Here is a 20,077-nt window from a genome sequence, read left to right on the forward strand (position 1 = left end):
GGGGAAAAAATCATGGAAAATCATAAAAAGGACACGGAAGAGACACAAAATTTGAATGAAGGTCACAGATTCTTTACAAGTTTTAAAGAACTCCCCCCCCCCCCCTCATGCATTATATCCCTCCCCCTGAAATCAGATCTTATTTTGAAACTGTGACTCAATATTTTTTCCATTTTTCAGTTTCTTCTCTCCAAGTTTTTTTTTTCTGCTGGATTTAGATGGGTAAACAAAAAAGAATTAAAGAAAAGACATTATCTGTAAATGTGTATATTAGGGCAGACATTATGGGTAGGGGAAAAGCTGGCTAACTAGATGAAAAAAAATTTTCTGTGCTTGTCCAGACTTTTCAGCATCTGTAATATTCACCTAAGAGCCCTTTCACATGGAGCTGGTGCGGGTTCACGAGAAGTTTTAACTAATTGTACAAATGGAACTTTTCAGACAATGCAGAATGCCTCCTGTAACTCAGAAGTGTTCATCCGGGCTCAGATGGTGTCCGCACATGTCAAAACTTAAGTGCAGGTTAAAGGTAGAACCTTTTGTAGAAACAGGTTTTGTACATTAGGTTGAATAGGAGTATTCGCACGATGCTGGTCTGGGTGGTAATCGCCCAGATTATTGGCTACTTTTAAAGGTGATTTTGAATGGAAATTTTTTAATTATAAGTAATTAAGCCTTAAATACCCTTAAAAACACCATATGAAGGTCTGTCCATTAATAGGATGTACACACATCTATCCTTTGTTTCCTTCTGAGATAAAGAAGATATAGAAACTGTAATTTCTTTTTATCCATACTTTACAATTTTATACAGTAAAACCTCCCAACAAAAGCCACTGATGGGACAGTGAAAATGTGGCTACTATTGGGAAGTAGCCATTATATTCGGAATGAAATATTTCAGAAAGAAAAAAAAAACACTAAAATTTATGATCTATATAACACGTAGAATGATAGTTCGTTCTGTAATTCATTATTTTAATTATGTAATTGATTATATTGGAATACATGATTGCATTGATACTATAATATTATAATGAGAGAGATTAATTGACAGGGCCACAACATGCTACTAGAGGGGATCAGGCAGATCTGATGCCCTGTCTCTAGAGCATAGGGCCGTGCAAATTTCACCCTATAAGCTACCCTTCAACATTATGGGGGGGGGGGGCACAAAATGCATACTTGCCCCACTGACCAAGCATCTAGTTGCGCCCATTTAATCTATTTGCAGCGCTATTTTGGCATCCTAAAATTTAGGCATGAAGTGCTGAGGTAGAACACATTAGAAATGGCTTGGCTAGAAAAAGTGTTACGGACCAAAATGGTGTACTAGCAACCTTAAAACAGTTCTACATACCCACCCACAGTCAGCTCTACCATATATGCACAACCCATGATACGTGGGCTAAATGTGGCTTTCGGAGTCATCTGATGTGACCCTCAAACCTAATTTTGTATATGTCCAAAGTGGCCGTTGTTCGAAAATCGTTGTTCAGAGATGATCTGTAATGTAAAGTCTATGGGACGCGTTTGGTTCCAACAAAATGTGGCTGTTGTTTGGAGGTGACCATTAGAGGAGGTTTTACTGTACTTGAATAATAAAATTAAACAAAAAAAAAAGTAAATACTCTTATTAAACAACACTATTTATGTACGGTGTTCACTGGGTGAAAACAAAATCAGCCTTTAAGATGCGGGTGAAACGGCCACAAACATGTGCTTGTGTGAAAAGGCATGCTGATCTGGGCCCACATCCGCTCGGTGTGATGGCCCTAAAGCAGTATTTTTAAAATCATGTGATATTTCTTGGGGGAGGGGTTGACGGATGAAGGTAGACCTCTTGGGAACAATATTGGTGTCCATATGACCCCCATATTGTGGAGCAGGGCTCCGGGGCTGGGATCTTTGGTGGGTATGCGAGCTAGAGTTTTCAGGAGGCGGGGCTCTAGCGATTTTATAGCATGAAAAAACAAAACAATGATGGTTATTGTCCTGGGCCTCAGGGCTAGAGCCCTGTCCGTTCTACTCTTGGGGAGGGGCCATGGGAAATGACATCAATTTTTTTTCCTGGAAAGGAAGAAGGTGGTTTTTTTAAATTATCATCCATTTTTTTAAAGTCGTGCCGATCTTTATTGACTAGCTATAGAGAATGACCAATTCATATAGTATGCACATGTGACAGAACAAGAGAGTTTGAGAGGACAAATATCGCACTAGAATAGGGTCGGTGATCGAATTGGCAAGCCATTCACCATTGTGTTGGGAGACAACATTTAGGCCAAATTTAAAGAAATACAGGAGTGTTTCTCAAAGTGTGTGTGTGTCACGCCCCCCAGGGACATCACCAATTTTTGTCGGGCGTCGTGGTGAGCTGGAGATATTGATTTGTGTGCCTGTTTATGCTTTGAAGTGGTTCTTTTATGTGGGAAAATATCTGCTAAACTATTCTGAGGAGCTGCTGATGAGCCATTATGATCATGAGGGTGAAAAAAAAAAAATCCTAATAGAGAGGAGAGGCAAAAATTTGTTTTTATGTGTAAAAAAAATACCATCAGCCTGTCTTTTTTTTTTGTTATTTTCAAGTTGACATTGAAAAAAAGTAAATTTAAAATGGTTCATTCAATGCTTTCATTCTTCTATCTCATTTTCATTGCGCACTCTCAATGCTTGACATGAATTAAATATACTGTCGTTAAAATTATCACAAAGATTTTATAATTTTACTTTTAAGATGGTTAAATATTTTTTTGTTTTTTATACATTTTAGATAAAACAATAAAGTTGTGGAAAGTTTCTGAGCGGGACAAGAGGATAGATGGTTATAACCTCAAGGATGATAGTGGTCACATCATCAAAGAACCCCTCAGTGCATTACGTGTGCCAGTCGTTAAGCCAATGGAACTCATGGTTGAAGCTAGTCCTCGTAGAATCTTTGCCAATGCTCATACGTACCACATAAACTCAATTTCAGTCAACAGTGACCAAGAAACATACCTATCTGCCGATGACCTGCGGATCAATCTATGGCATTTAGAAATAACGGACCAGAGCTTCAGTATCCTTTGTTTTATCTTCATAAAATACAGTTGTAATTTTTAAAATTTAGTATGTACATAAAATGACCAAGGCTGTAACAAAATGATAAAATCTTGTTGCTTTAGTCAAAAAGCTATTGCTTTAGGTTCAGCACAAACTTTATTTCCAGTGCCAGATTCATTTTTATATCAACATACAATAACAATGTTTTTTTATTATTTAGTTTCGAAAGAAAACTTGTTCTGACAATAGATTCTTGTTTTTGGTGAAATTACTTTAAATTTCACTTTTTTTGTCACATATAAGTGAAATTTCCTTAATTCCCAAACTTTAGACATTGTCGATATAAAACCAACAAATATGGAAGAGCTGACTGAAGTAATCACTGCAGCAGAGTTCCATCCATCTCAGTGTAATGTGTTTGTTTATAGCAGTAGCAAAGGTACCATTCGGCTATGCGACATGAGAGCAGCTGCATTATGTGATCAACATGCCAAATGTAAGATAATTTTTTCTCTTATTTTTTAATATTGATATTTTGCAAAATCCTATTATTGGAATTGTTTTTAGTTTCATTTAGTAATGACATTTTTCCCTCATTATTCATTTCAGTGTTTGAGGAGCCAGAAGATCCAACTAATAGAAGTTTTTTCTCTGAAATCATATCTAGTATATCTGATGTCAAATTTAGCAACAGTGGACGGTATATCATATCTAGGGACTATTTATCAATTAAAGTGTGGGACCTCAATATGGACACGAAACCAGTAGAATGCTTCCAAGTGCACGAATATCTTAGGTCTAAATTATGTAGTCTGTACGAAAATGACTGCATATTCGATAAATTTGAATGTTGCTGGAATGGCACAGATGGGTGAGAATTTTCTTTTTATTTTATAGCTAAGATCCTGCTTATGTATTTATCATACCATTGTAGATTCTGTACAACCATTTACACAAGATGTCTACTAATGCAGTGATTGACAAATCTCAGGTGCCAGCAGACCTGCCAACTCTCCTGATTTAGGCGGGAGACTCCGGATTTTTCATCCTTTCTCCCGCTCTCCAGATTTGTTAAAATTTCTCCGGATTTTGGCAGAAAATTAGATTTTACGCGAGCTTTCATGTTGTTGTGGCATCAATGATTACCGTCATCGTTAGGGAAAACACCCATAGAGGACAGCCGTAGTAATTTCCATCGAGCAGCCTTAAAGTCTGTGACCTCATTTAAGCAACTGGCAAAGACGTGACTTCGTTTTCGTAGCGTTTATTGTCAATCATTTATCATGCGCATGACCTTGGTGGCCGAAATTCCTGTATAATCGTTATTGTATTCCATTAACAGCTGTGCGGTAAACAAGTTTTTTCGTCGGCAGCTTTGTAATTTGAATTTATTTAAATTGTTTCATCCGATTAAACATCTTCAGAAAGAAAATATAAAACTTTAAGCTATGTAAAGCTAAATATAATGCTTTTAAGAGTTCATATACCCAAGATTATCAATCACTGATAGCATCCACGAAAGGAAACACTTATACTTTATGAACAGTATGAACAGTATGCAGATGTGATTTCTCTATTCTGCATGGAAAGACTGACATGGAATTATATTCTGCTCAGGGGCAATGCAGAACCTGCCTTGGGGGGGGGGGGGATGTAACTTTTTCTTAATTCATTAAAAAAAAAAAATTTCCAAAAATGTTTTTAATGAATTTTTTTGATCGAATCTATGAGTGTGGGGGGGGGGGGGGGGAGGAGATATTCCCCCCTCAGGAAAATCTGCGGATTTCTGGATTTCAAAAGTTGGCACGTCTGTGCCAGGTTGCCATCTAAAAATTGTCAGTGGTGCCTAAACATTTTTATGTATTATTGAATTGAGAATTGGAACAGATAGTTAATTTGTGTGTTGAGTCTAAGGATACGGATACTACAGAATTTTAAGAAACTATGTCAGTATGTCTATATTGCATGGGAAGGAAACCCCAAGTTCTGGATAAATTAAAGAATATACAGTCCATGTCGCCTAATGTAATTACATCGGGACTCGGGGTTTCTGATAACAATAACCAAATGATAGTTACATTCATAATTAAAATTGTTTGCAAATACCTTGACCATACATCCTGTTTGGAAAACAAGATGAAAAGTAAACTAATAGTTAAAACGGGACGGCTATTATTTCTTTCCTGCATTTAATTGAAATCGTTGCAAAATATTTTTCCCATTCTTCTAAATTTTATTTTTAATTCTGAAACTGGACTAGCTAAAATTCTAAATTTTTTTATTTAGCCATTGTGAGGCATTATAATGAAACTTGTATATATCATGAATTACATTTTATAATGTACAATATATTTCATCGATTTCTTGAGAAAGCGTCTCGGGGAAAAAAAAAAAATTTGAATCTAGTCAATTGAAAGAAACTGATCAAGAAATAAAGGAAAGGGTTTTTTTTGTGATACATTTGCTTCCTTTCTTGAAGTGCCATTGCAAAAACAGCTCCATCCATACATGGCTCACAGCAAAGACTATGGTCTGATTATGGAGTACAGTTACTAGCAAATTCGCAGATGATGTGAAGCTAATGGGGGTAATCGGGAATGAAAGCGATAGGGAGTTGCTCCAGACCAACTTAAACAAGATTGCAGCATGGGCAAATGAATGGAGCATGACGTTTAGCGTAGATAAGTGCATGGTCGCTCATTTTGGTTCGAACAACCCACGGTTCTCTTACGAGTTGAATGGTGTCACTATCCCGGATGCAACTAGAGTCACCGATTTGGGAATTCTCATTGACGAGCGACTTAAGTTTTCTGAACATTGTTCAGCGGTTGTCAAAAAAACGAATAGAATGCTTGGTCTCATTTTCAAAAAGGTCTCTTCGCGTTCTCCTAAAGTCATTCTTCCGCTTTTTCGAGGCTTAGTTCGTCCTGGACTGGAGTATGCGGTAAGGTTTTGGAGACCATACCTACAGAGGGACATAGACTTGGTTGAAGTGGTGCAGAGAAGAGCTACGCATGTCCTTATTGGCACACAGGGCTTGAGTTATGAAGAGAGACTTCATTTTTTGAATATGTTTACATTGGATGAACGCAGGTGTCGAGGAGATATGATCGAAGTGTTCAAAATTTTCAATGGGATGGATAGGATTGACCATGAACTTTTAGTACACCGCCAATCGACTGCTTTTACAAGGGGGCACCAGTATCAATTGGTGAGGGACAATGCAAGGTTATGGTGTCGCAGGGAATTTTTCTCTAATAGGGTTGTTAATAAATGGAATAGCTTACCCCCGGAGGTAGTAAATTGTAACACAATTGACACGTTTAAAAAGAAATACGATAAACATGTTGGGGTAAATCGAGAAGCTATCCATTCTTAGAATAAGACAACCATAAGTATTCTTTATGGGCATTGTATAATATTTTATCATGTGTATATATTGTTTATAATTTGTGTTAATTGCATTTTTAATGGGGTTGCTGTATTTTTGAAACATATGACATCCATATTTTTATGGGCATCTTTTTATCAGCCACCTCGTTGGGCATTTTGCCTGTTGTGGCGTTGTATTTGTATTTGTATAAATGTTTGTGAACAAGAGGGAGGAAGGATAGAACACCTTCTAGCCTCCTACGTAGTCTTACAGGCTGATAATGATAACTTGCAGGAAAAGTTTGGCTAAACCTTAACTTCAGAATGGGGAAAAAATTGATAACATTATCAAAGTCCTGATAACTATAAACGAATGTTTTCCCGTTATGATATTGGCCTGTTCCGTTCTTTGGAAAAGTGGTGATAACACCCGAATGATAACGTTATCCATGATTTTAATTAGGGGCATCGACTGTGCTATTTTTTATTTTAAATTTCTTGTGGGGGGAAGAATGAAATGGTGGTCTCCTGGGAATTCTAGCTAAATGAATGCCAGAACTCTGCCACCGGACTTATCCTGTTACTGAGATCTCTTCCAGTCCAGCTTCATGATAGCAGGAAATTTAACTGGCACCTAAAATTATTTTTCAATCTATCAAACTCTGCACTAATGTATATGGTGCCAGATTTGATTGGGATGATTAGTATTTGATATGAAAACTACTGTGAAACACTTTACTTTCTATAGATACAATTACCATCTAACTGTTTTTACAATTTCAGGATAAAATTTTGCAATTTCTTCACAATTTTAGTACGAAAGCATAGTGCAGGAATGAAAATAAGATATGATTGATCTTCTGAAAATTTAAGCACAGTGAAGGTCCTATATAATGATACCCTGTTCTGATGCAGTTTCATATAGTTATGCTAATATATTCCATCTGTAACAATAACTCCTTTACAATGATACGTTTCCTCTGGTGCCTTGAGTATTGTTATATAGGCATTTCACTGTATTATCTATATAACAAAGAATCCCTTGATACAAACTATCTATTTGATTGATATTGCAAATCATCATAAGCATAATTTATCGCTCATGTCTCTCAAATGTTGATGACTATTTTGAACTTTTTAAAGGTTTTTTTCTTAATACAGTCGGACACACTTATAATGAAGTCTGAAGAAACAGTTTGTCACACTCGAACTTAGTTATACTTGTTCCAGCTTGAATAATTACCCATTTAAGCAAAATAAATATTTTACATGCATGATATGTATTTTTTTTAGTAATCTGAGCATTCTTAAAATGTACAAATGATCAAAATATACATTTTAATAAAAATTGAATTAAAATCTCACATAATTGAATACAACAAAAATATGTGTCAATCATTCCTTTTTTCTCCCTTGATACTTTTGAACTTTTCATGTTCAAATGATGTGCCAAATTTGGTAAATGCAAAACGTGATGCTATTTTTTCCTGGTAAGAGCATGTACACTGGAAAATTTGTTTTTCATATTTTTGAACAATTTAAAGAAAGAATAAGAAACTTGGAGCAATCCCTAATTTTTTTTGATACCTCATTTTCTTTTTCCATTTTTGACTTTAACCAACTGTATAATTATAATTTTTGAAGCAATGAGTAACTTTTTGCACTTGGACGTTCTTAAAATTAATTTTCACACCGCAACCAACATCCTAACCTAGCTTGAGAATGGCAAATTTGCTCTAAAGGTGGTTTAGAAGTTGGATTTTTGTGAATAAATAACCTTAACCGTTTCTCCCCCATGAGGTTTTCTGCAAACAAGAGAAAGGTAGAAAAAGAACTGACTTTACAGTACCCAATACAGCCCTGCTAGAATGTCTTTCAAAGAAAAAAAGGAGATATTATCAGTTACAGAAAGGTAAATTTACAGATAAGAAGAATTAGATAAGATTACAAAGAAATTTTTGAGAGAATCCCCATGTTGAAAATCTATTGGAGATTTGTTATAGGCGTACTTATTGCTGAAATTAATGTTCATTACAAGCAATCAAAATTGCATGAATAAAGCAATACAAAATTCCCAGGACGAAAAAAATTATATGCAAAAATTTGTAATATCCGTGTTTGTTATAAGCAAGTACAACTGTATTGAAATATCCTATGGGATGGGGTGGGGGGAGCTATTGTCTAATGACTCGTCTTTTCTACTCTAAGCTTTGGTTTTTGTTTTTATATGGAAACTGCTGTGAAACTTTACTTTCTGTAGATAAAATTAGTCTAACTTTTTTTGCATTCTAAGTGTTCAAGTGTAATGCCATTTATTCATCTTAAACATTTTATTTTTGATTTCGATGTAACAAAGGCGTGTATATTTAATCAGCTATGATGAATGTGCAGGGGTTCTGAAATTGGTATTCGATGTATACCAAACATTGTTCTTGTGGTCAGCGTTTTCTGATCTGATTAGAATATTGTGAATTTTGCACATGACTGAGCTATGGAAATAAAAAAAATATTAATGGGTAAAATTGTGATTTCTGTTTACAGCAGTGCCAAGTTTATATGAAGAAGTTGAGTAGTTGTACTAATACAATGGAAATACTTCCATTTTGAATTAAGGATTACTACCAATATTTGGGAAATTTGATATTTTAAGCATAAAATTATATTTTTATTCATAAAATTTATGGTAGCTTTTATTAACAAAAAATAGGTTTTTTTTAATCCCTTTTTCTTTTTTTTTCTTTCCAGGTACATTATGACAGGCTCATACAATAATTTTTTCAGAGTGTTTGATAGGAACAGTAAAAGAGATGTCACGCTGGAAGCTTCCAAAGAAATCGCAAAACCCAAAACGGTTTTGAAACCTAGGAAAGTGAGTGACACTTTTTATACTCAACATCGTTTCTCAAGTTATACAATTTGATGTAAAACACCTCATATGTAGATACCATGTTTCGTTGCTTATAATCTACAGATGCAAATTTTGAGACTTTTGAGGAAAAATATTGTCAGTTCGTGCGTGAAAATTTCTTAAATCAATAAATGATATAATAAATTAAAGGGGTGGTTTTTTCTGGAAAAAAATATGGATTTTGCTGCTGGTGCCTATCCATGGATTATATCCTCTTTTCACCTGAGCCAGAACTAACCTTTCAAAAAATATTTTTTTATTGATTTGTGTTTATTGTATGTCAAAATGCTCTTTAAAAAAAGAAAAAAAAATCAATTTTGGTCAATATCTTCACTAGGACCATTTGTGAGTTGAATGTGTACCTCAGGTCTTAACTTGAAAAAAAGGATAATTAAAAACCACTGAAAATGTTAAAGAATGTTTACCTCTGCAGCAAAGAGGATAAGTAGGAAAATATGGTACATGTTTCTCAAAGCACAGGATGTTTTGCATTGTTCTGCAACATGTCCTCAGCTGGCAGTAAATGTTCGATGGTAGAAATTCCCTTAATAGTTTTTCTACTCAGAAGAGTCATTTTTCCTTCTTTTATCAAAAAATGTCCAGAAATTGTTATGCAGCAGCATATTGTTCAGTGACATTCGTCATATTCTGCTTTTAGGAACATGTTTAAATTCAAATTTTTTTTAAAAACAGAATCCCAAATAAAAAATCCTACTCTTTTTCTTTATGCGTGATATACTGTTTGTTGAACATGGGGTTTGTAGGAAACAATTTTTGTGTTATCTAGTCATTCTATAGTTATCCTAATATTTTCTAGCTCTCAAGGGATATGATGCTCTATCAGTTTTATCATTTGAGTTTTTAAATTATGGGAGTGTATTTCACAACTTGAAACACATAATTTCATCAAAAATTTAAAATGGTTGATGCAATTTTTATTTTTAAATAGGTTTGCACTGGTGGCAAGCGTAAGAAAGATGAAATCAATGTAGACTGTCTTGATTTTAGTAGGAAGATTCTTCATACTGCTTGGCATCCACAAGAAAATATTATAGCCGTAGCTGCTACAAATAATTTATACATTTTCCAAGAGAAGTTGTAGTCAAAAGGTGAGTTTTTCATTTAAAATTTTTCTGTTTTTGATACCAAATTTAATTAATTCAAATAAACAGTTATTTTCTGTTTGTTTTTAAAGTGCATTAAAACTCTAAAGTCATTTACTTGAGATTTGCAAATCTAGTCAAGATGGATTTTTCTAAAACAGCATGTGTGGAATAACTGTTGAATCGAGATCATGAAGGAATAGTGATGTGTAAACTATATTGTGGTTGTTAATGAAAATGTACAAAAAAACATTCTTATCAAACTTGACGCATATGTTTGTTTAAATTATAAATCCACATGCATATCAATTATTGGGATGCTTTAGAATAAGCAAATTAATAAGTTTTCAATTCCTTTCGTAATGAATTTTTGGAAATAAATTATGGATAATGTACAAGAGCTGTTTAGTAAGGGAAGGCAATCTTTTCTTGCTTTCTCCCATCCTAGTCTCTTTAAAGCTTGTTCCAACAATGTTTTAGTTTCTTACAGTGAAGTTTTGATAATCTGAGGTTCAGAATAATCCAAAAGATGCTGGAATTTTGCGAAATTCCTTTGTAAAACTTCAGTTTTCTCGCCAAGTTAGATTTTGCTTCATTTTGTCAAATTTTTCTCATGAATGGGATAAATTTCAATTGTAAGAAGTCTTTTTCCCTTAGACTGAGGCCTCCAGTGGATCCTCAGACACGTCTATAGTAAATTTATAGTGGCAAAAAATATATATATATATCAGCCCCTCTAAGGCCTGGATCCTCTGTAGGCCTCCCCTTAACCAGAGTATTGGTTTTGACAGTTGTGTAACAAATTAAGCTGTAGAGTTAGGGACAGAATAGCATAGCTGCCAAGTCTCCCGAATTTTAGCTTCATCGCTCGACATCCTGAAAAGTTCTTAAATCTCCCGAATTTTTACAAAAATCACAAAAATCCCTAATTGTCCCTTAAAATTCCCTACTTCATTAAAGAAATCCCCACTTATGAAAGCAATCCCTAAGGAATTTCTTGTGGGGCATCTTTTTTTCCCTTTCGAAATGACGTCACACGTCGTAAATGGGGAAATTCCCTTTTTAAGGAAGTTTTACAAACCCTCTGATGGTAACAAGAAAGTTGTTTGTTTTATCGTGCAGGGAAATGGCTTAGCAGCCAATAGTCCTGGATAATAATTGAAGATTATAGTCACGCGCATGTGGTCAAAATTTCTTTTGTTATAACGTGCGATATAACAAAACACGAATACTGATAAGCAAAAACATATTTAATCAATTTTGAAGATACTTATTCCGATGCATTTCCTTTCATCAAACGTTCCAGAAGAGGGCCGACTTTGTACAAGTTGTGTTACGGACATAAACATCGGTCATGGAAAGACTGCCATCATCACTCGTGAAATGAAAAAAAAAAAAGCATCAAGCAAGTGTCACAAAAAGTCAGTGTTCTTCAAAAATTGACGGTGTTTTCCTTCATCTTCCGATGATTTTGGGGTCATTCGCTCAGAATGTTTGTTCACAGCGTTTCTGATTGAACACAATATTTATTTTTACATCATTGAAGTTTTGGCCTCCAATTTCACTTGTTTTTTGCGTAGGAATTTTATTCCCAAGGGTGTAACTTCCATGTGTGTAAAATCCCTATTTTAATTTGACTTCAGTTTTTGAGTAGGTATTTTATTCCCTACGCTCTAACTTTTATATTTGGAAAATCCCTATTTTATTTGGAAAAATCCCTATTGTATTTATTAGGGAGTGGTTTTAGCATAAAATACGGGTTTGCGCGAAAATCTCTCGAATTTTCATTTTCAAAAGTTGGCAGCTATGGAATAGGTAGGAATGGGAACACCCCCATTCTCTGTAGAAAACTGTTTTCTATTACTTTTAAGATAATCAGAGTTTTCAGTAATCCGAGATTGTCTTGGTTCCAGTTACCTCAGATTATCGAGACCCCACTGTAATTCCATTTGGATAGTGATATCATACAATTTTGATGAAATGTTTTTTTTTCCATCCGAGTTCCAAACTTGTGATTTTTAACAAGCTTGCTTTTGCTAATGAAGAGAGTCATGACAAATGACAAAAAGAAGAGGATAAAGCCTATAGTATTAAAGCTTTGCACATAGACAGTGTCATAGCCAACAAGATTCTGAATCTTTAGTTGTTTATTCTCCTAAGAAACATGGAGGGTTCAGAAGCTAATCGTTGAAGGTCTATTTTCTTTAAATGACTTGTGTATCGCAAGTACCTTTTCATTCATAAAAATATCCTTTAAAAGATGCCTTTACCTCATTACCTCATTTTTAATGTTCATTGACTTACACAAATTATTTTCTGAACCCTCCATATTAAGTTCACGTTAATGAATGTGTATCCTAACATATATATTTTCCATTTTTGTACATTGAAGCATTAATTTTGGTTTTTTTCTTCTGTTATTTAGCTTTTGAGAACATAACAAAGAAACAAATGTGCAGCTGTGTTCTCAGGATGTGTGAGCCAGGAGAACCATTGCTTATTATAAAGAGGTGAAAAAATAATAGCTCTGGTTCTTCAGATGCTCAGAATCAGCGAAAGTGCCACACACACAAAAAACTGGTAATATATATTTATGTGTGTATCACATATGTGCATATATTTCAAATGCTATGCACGTAATAGGATGGTCAAAGTGAGAGTAAGGCATCTTTGAAACATGAATGAAAAAATAAAGAAAAGAGTATAATTTTGGATGACACTCTTCATATCATCAGTGCATGTTGCGACTTTTTTTTAGTTTTTTTTTGCCTTGTGGTCATCATTGTATCCATACTTCAGTTCATTGGAGGGTGTCATGTTGAACAGAAGCCAAAATCGTGAACTCTTTTGATGACCTTATTGAAGCACATATTTTTATTGAAGCCTGCTCGAAGAAAATTAACAATCAATTCCTATATTAAAAATGAATTACAAAGAAAAAAAAACATATTTGCTCGGAATAAAGGGTAGTTGCCAACATTGTACTGTGCTTCCTTTTTTTTGTATTGTCATTCTCGATCTTATCATGTGTCTTATCATTTGTTACAAAGATCAATGTATAGATTTAATTTTTTCAAACTTTTTTTATACATATATATCTGTTATTGATTTCCCTCCCCCCTCTTAATCACTCACTACTTGCTGCTAAAGTCTGTTGGCTTTGTATATGTTATGTGGAACCTTTATTAGTTTTTTAAAATCTCATTTTGTTTCCTGTTGTTTTTTTTTCTTGTCAAACATTTTCCATTTATTTATAATATCTTTCAGTATCGTAATGTTTCCCTTCAGATTCGATTGTACAGTGAAATCTCACTACAATGATACTTGATACAATGATAAATCCCTGCACAACAATATTTTTTTCAAGGTGTTTGGAAATGACTGTAGTCTAATGTTAAACTATGTTTAGCATTATGTTATGTTTAACATTGTTATGCTATTTTTAACATTAATGATAAACTATGTTTATTTAACATTGTTATGATGCCTCTTGATATAACAATTATCCCTCGACCACAGTATTTTTTATTGATCAATAGTATCGTTACATTGAGGTTTCACTGTATTATTTATGGTTTTCAATAATGCATTGTTTCTCAAACTTTGGTCACCCACGGCTCCTTTGTCCATTTCACTGCTCTCCATAATATTTTAGTAGATATTTTCAATTGTAAAAGAACCACTTCAAAGCATAAATAGGCACAAAAATCAATATCTTTAGCTCACTGCAACGCCCTCGGCTAAGTTTTGCGACACCCCTAGGAGCTGTGATGTACACTTTGAAAAACATTGCAATAATAGATGATTCTGCACATGCAGAGTACTGAAATTTGAGCCCAGAAATTGATAATTTTTTACCCTTTCATTTTATTAATACCATCTATGAATTCAGCTATAAATTTCAGCTTGTCAAAAGCAGTTATTCTTTATTATCAGTTCATGACATATAAAATATAGGATTTCCTATATATATTTATCGGTAACGTTGGATTTAAATTGTGTGTAATTTTATCCCTGTTAGATGAGCAGCATCTCAGTGGCAGGGTGTTATGTAGGCAAGAGCATGTCACAGTTGCTAAGATACATAAGTATGATGAAAGCTTTGCTGAGAATGCACAAATACCCCAGTTACTCAGTATAGTCATTTAGTTTTTGTTATTGATTTGCATCGTGTGTTGAGAGAGATGTAAATGTACATCTGTTGTTGAAATTCTTTGCATGGTGCTTCTCAAAGTGTAACCTCTGAATACAAAATTTAATTTGCAAGCATCCACAGCAACACTTTCATTTGTTAACATATATTTTAACAATTTTGACTGACTTCTGCCTTATATATCATTGCAGTTTGACTGACTGTAATATCCACACTACTCATTGACTGAGATGGTGCCTTTTATTCAGTGGAATAAAAAGAACCTGCAATTAAAATCTAGTATTACTGCTGGGATTATCCAATAGTTTTGTTTTTGTGGTCATAATTACTGCTTAAATGTTATAGAGCATGACAATCCATTTTATGTGTAAGTAGAGATACTATATTCATATTTTAACAAGGATTCTAAGTGTTCTAGTTTGAAATTATACAGAAAATTATTTTAGTCTCCACACTTAAATGATGTGCATTGTACTTTTTTCTATGATTTTTATAATTCACCTATACTGAATGACATTTCTGACTTCCTTGTACTGATTCATCAATATTGACCAATGAGTTCATGTGTTGTGTTATTCTTGACAGCCTCATGCGAAAAATGTATTCTAAATTGTAATATAAAGATCAGAGTAAAGTCTCTACTTAAGTTGTTTCTTCATGTTTTTCCTTGTTTATAATGCAATGATATTTCATATCATAGAAATCAAGAGAGTAATATAGATTTATTTGATAATGATTTACAGGTGACAATTCAGTTTTTTCGTTCGTGGTAGATATTTTTAAAATTTTTCTTTTCTCATCAACTGTGATCAAGCACCAGATCGGAAAAGGAGAGGGGGGGGATGTATCATTGAAATGCAGTTGAACATGCATTGAACATGCAGTTTTCAAATAATTATATCACAACTTAAAAAAAATTTAAATTTTTCTTTCATTTTAGAGAGTAACAGTACAGATGCACTGTGGGTGTACATGGTTGCCATAAAATACAATTTTTGTCACTTCTATAAACAAATTTGAAATCAATATCACAAAATTTCTCGCTGTTAAGATTTCTTTCTGAGATAATTGATTTTTAGTAATATTCCTATAAACATTTTTAACTATTTTCGCTGTACAATGTTACCTTAACTTATGAGCTTCTTTTCTGAAATTCACTTTCATCATGAAAACTTGCATCTCAGATGAAATTTTTTTTGCATAAGTAAGGAAAATCCTGTTGATTTATTCCATGCCTTCCAAAGTACATAAAATCCTATTTAACTAATATATAAAGGTAGTACAGTATTTTACTGGCGAACTGTTGATTCTAGAGGTATACTTCCAGTTAGAAAAAATTTCCAAATGTGTAGTATTTAGATGTGTCATTTATGTTGGAAGGGGTTGTATAGTTATTTTGAAATGAAAAATTTAACTTTTTATACTGTCCCTGTGTTTACCAAAACCCAATTAGAAAGTTGTTGCTCTGTTTTCTAATGCCAACAAAAAAAATTCCAAGTTTCGGAGTGCATCATTTGTTGGGATATTTAAATTTGAAAAACGAAGGAAAGTTGGGAAAAACCAGCTCTAAATGTGGAAAAACCATTTTACCTGCATTTAATGCTGTTCTGTTCAAATTAGCTGTTTTTTGAATTCAAATGTCTCAGTGAAGAGAAACATGGAACTTTTTTTTTTGGCATCAGGAGAGAAAGAGTAACTTTTTATAACTGGGTTTTGAGAGACACAGGGAGCATGTAAAAATTTTATTTTAACTATACGACCTCTTGCATTATATGAATGACATATCTATATCTGAGTACACACATGTTATATATATTTGGAAATTTTTCTAATTGGAAGTATACCTCTAGCATCAATGGTTCACAAGTAAAATGCCATACTCCCTATTTGCTATGCACCCTGTATATATAATGATAATCGTTAATGTAGCTATCAGTCTATGGCCCCAATTCACTTTTTATAGAGTTAATACTGTATATTCCATTTATAATGATACGTTCCTCCAGTCCCTTGAGTATTGTTATACTGGCATTTCACTGTATTTATACTTCCATAATTAATTAGCATGATACAGTGTGTTTTATTCAAAATAAAATGTTCACTCAGATTAATACAGTCCGTCAACATTGTTGGCTTTTCAAGGGCCAGCTGAAGTTTGAGTTTGTTTTCCAGGCCCATTCACAAAATTCTGGTTCAGAAAACAGACCCGTTACAAAATATAAATTAACAAAGCCATAGATTTTAAATTTCATTTCTTTTGTGCAAAATTGCCTAGATTGTTTCTCGTTCTCCCAAACTCGGTTTCTACAAAAATATTGATAATTTTCACAAAAATGGTCCTATGTGAAAAAGTCTGGAAAGAGACCCATTGCTTTTACATGAACGAATATGCAGGAGCGAATGAAGGGATGCTACAACACTCATTCCATTGCCGAGATCTCTTTCAGCCTAGCTTTGAATTCATTGAGGAGTGAATGAGTGTGTTAAAGCTTTTGTTCGTACATCTAATGTTTGTTAGTTGAACATTTGCTTGCATGTTGGCATTGTTATTTTTAGAATTTTTGGTACTTTTCTTGCAAAATAGATTACCTGCAAAAGAAAAGACATTTGTAGGTCAAGGTACCATTGAACTAATTATTTGTTTCATAATTATAAAAGCATCTTCGTTTGTTGTCCGTATTATGGCAGCTATTTTTTTATTCTTGAAATATATGTGAATCAAGATTGGATTAATTAATGAGCAAAAATGCAATTTTAGCCATCATGTTTTAATTTGTTTGAGGGAAATTCTTATATAATTATGTTTGTTTGAATGTAATAAAGTCTGATTTTCTTTCCTGAACATTGTTGAAGAATTTTAAAAATATCAAGTAACATCTGGGTGATATAACATGGACTGACCTTCACATAGATTGTATAGCCTAAAAAATACTGGTTTGATTTACAAAAAAAGACATTCTGTCATTTACTAATTAAAGCCTGGAATGGAATGTTATCTCCCGACCCTCACCAATTCTTCCAGTTATAAAAGTATGATTCACCAATCTTTGGTCTCGCACTGGTTTTTGTTGCATAACCATTACGAAAATGGTGATCTAAACCAGTGTCTTCAGTTAGGAACGTCATTTCAACTTTTTCCAGGGGGAAAAAAGAACATATACTCAATGTATGTATATATATATATCATTTTTAGTGTATTTTCAAAAGCCGGGAGGGGGCAACGACTCCTCCGTCTTCAGTTATTGTTTTACAGCTTTGGACTGGTGAAAGTAGTTGAACAATTTTGCACACCAGTGGAAATATTTTCTTGCCTGGTAAAAATAAATAGAACTAATTTGTGGTGCATTAAAAATTATAAGTGTGGGAAATAATTTGTGGGTTGACGAAAAATAAATAAGCAAAATAATTTGCAGGCGAAATAAATTAAATGGGAGAAATAATTTGTAGACTGGTAAAAGTAAATAGGAATATAGTTTGTGGACTGGCAAAAAATAAATAAATGGGCGAAAGTTTGGGGACCGACAAAAAAAAATTGATAGGAATGTAATTTGTAGACAGGCAAAAGGAAGAATTTATGTGCCAGCAAAAGAAAAAAAGTAATTTGCAATGACAAAAAAAGGGGGGGGGGAATAATTTGTGGACTGTGGTAAGAAAAATAAATACGATAAATAATTTATGAACCAAAAAAAAAAAAATGCATGTTGTTAAAAAAATTAAATTGAAAAATTCGTAAATGGCAAAAATAATTATTAAGTGATTCGCACACCTTTTCTGACGGCTAAGAAAGACAAACCAACAGACACTAATATTTATTAAATCTTAACGTGTGATGGTTGAATAAATTGGTCAATTTTTTTTTTGCTGAGACTAGTGGTCGAAGAACACTCTTTTAAACTATTTCTGGTGTTAAGGAACCATATTCCTCTGTTAGTCATTGAAACAAAATTGAAATTTAGTTGAAAGAGTTCTCTTCCTTCTGATTATAAAAACATTCGAGCATGATTTTTATCGTGTTGATCAATTGTGCCTGCATTTTGTTTAGTGTGTAATTTGTTAATGCATTGCAAGACGGAAAGGATGTGCTATGCACGTGTGTGTGTGCGTGTGTACGTTTATGTATGTTATGTGGCCTTAAACTTGAAAATGTTGCAAGCAAGAGTTTTGAAAGCAATATTTTATATTTTCCTTTGGTATTGCTATTGTGTATCTGTCTCGACTGTATATAAGTAGCTGCAGCTGTTGTATGGACGCACTGCGATTTGTAATAAACTTGTTGATTCGTTGTAGGGGGGGGGGAGAAGAACAGTACAAAATGGTTATTTCCGTTGTTTATGTTGACATATTCGACTCCCTTGTCATTGAATGACATTTCATATATTTGTTTTTCCACCCTCTGACGGTTTTTAATAATTAATTGTAACACAGTTTTAATTCTCTGCCATTTGTTATTTTTGTGTTGAGTTGAATATTCTTTCCGAAAATCAATATTTAACGAGAAAGGAAAAGATATATTTAAATTTTTTGTTACTGTGAAAAAAATGCAGATGCTTTAGCTCTTCTTTATCTTAAGTTATGTTCAGTATTCGTGGCATTGTATGGTGGCTGCATTTTAGTAAGAAAAATTGATTGTTTCTTTGTTCATTTGCGATGATCTTAAGAGTTTTATTGCGTATAGCTTTTCATTAATTATCGCAATTAAATTCTGAACAAACAACGGCAAACTTGTTGAGAATCTTTTTTTTTGGCTAGATTTTTGGATGCACATTGAATTCAGAATCGATAAAAGAAATCATGTTACATTTAATCTTGAAAATTTTAATGGGCATGATTTCAATGCATCATTTTCATACTTGAAGGAAAAAAAACCCACTTGATTTTCAAGCTCAAAGTCATTGTAAATGGTTTGTTTTCTCTCATATGATGGCTGCTATATAGCAATAGTTATTATACAGGCAAAATTATTCTTATAATGTTTGTAGAAACATTTTTTATATTGTCAATTTGTGATGCGAATTTCTCTCTGGTCTCTTACTTGTCTGGTTTCCTTTTTTTTTTTTGAAATCCCAATTGTGTTGCATTTTACTAGGACTAAGGTGGTTTTTGACAGAAAAATGTGTATTTGAAAAAAAACTCAAAATGTGAAGGTTCTGCCTTCTAAAAAGTGATCTCGTTTCTTTCTGTTTTATGTACACTCATGATTGGCGTCGAATGTAAAATGCACAGAATTTTTGCTTATGTAAAAGGCGCAATATTTAGAAATTAATTGCTGAGAAGAAGGTAATCAAAGACAAAATTGATACAAATTTCAAATTCTCATATTAAGTTTTACTCCCAGTGAAGGCTAATAGTGTTAATATTGTGCTGACTTGAGGCATAAAAAGTCTTTATATGCGAAATTTAAAATCTGGAGTACAGTAAAACCTCTCTTATCCAGATATCTTCCGAACTAGCTAAAAAGAAAAACTTGATGTGAGTGATCTTAGTGTTAATATAGTATTA

General features: G+C 33.5%; 1 protein-coding gene across 2 annotated transcripts in view; it reads left to right on the plus strand.

The window, feature by feature from the left end:
- The window catches only part of tws (protein phosphatase 2 regulatory subunit tws), a 38,475-nt gene extending 23,245 nt beyond the window's left edge, over nucleotides 1-15,230 (plus strand). For both annotated transcript variants that reach the window (XM_089251382.1, XM_089251383.1), the window contains exons 5-10: nucleotides 2,771-3,058; nucleotides 3,374-3,538; nucleotides 3,652-3,913; nucleotides 9,160-9,283; nucleotides 10,272-10,431; nucleotides 12,851-15,230. In XM_089251382.1, the coding sequence (XP_089107508.1) occupies nucleotides 2,771-3,058; nucleotides 3,374-3,538; nucleotides 3,652-3,913; nucleotides 9,160-9,283; nucleotides 10,272-10,424 (992 nt within the window). In that variant the 3' untranslated portion in view covers nucleotides 10,425-10,431; nucleotides 12,851-15,230. The remainder of the gene's footprint in view (nucleotides 1-2,770; nucleotides 3,059-3,373; nucleotides 3,539-3,651; nucleotides 3,914-9,159; nucleotides 9,284-10,271; nucleotides 10,432-12,850) is intronic.
- Nucleotides 15,231-20,077: the final 4,847 nt, after the last annotated feature.

This window comes from Pholcus phalangioides, unplaced genomic scaffold, assembly GCF_987345545.1.
Source record: "Pholcus phalangioides strain wild (caught in Gottingen) unplaced genomic scaffold, Ppha-v1.0 ptg000024l_1, whole genome shotgun sequence".
Lineage (NCBI taxonomy): Eukaryota > Metazoa > Arthropoda > Arachnida > Araneae > Pholcidae > Pholcus > Pholcus phalangioides.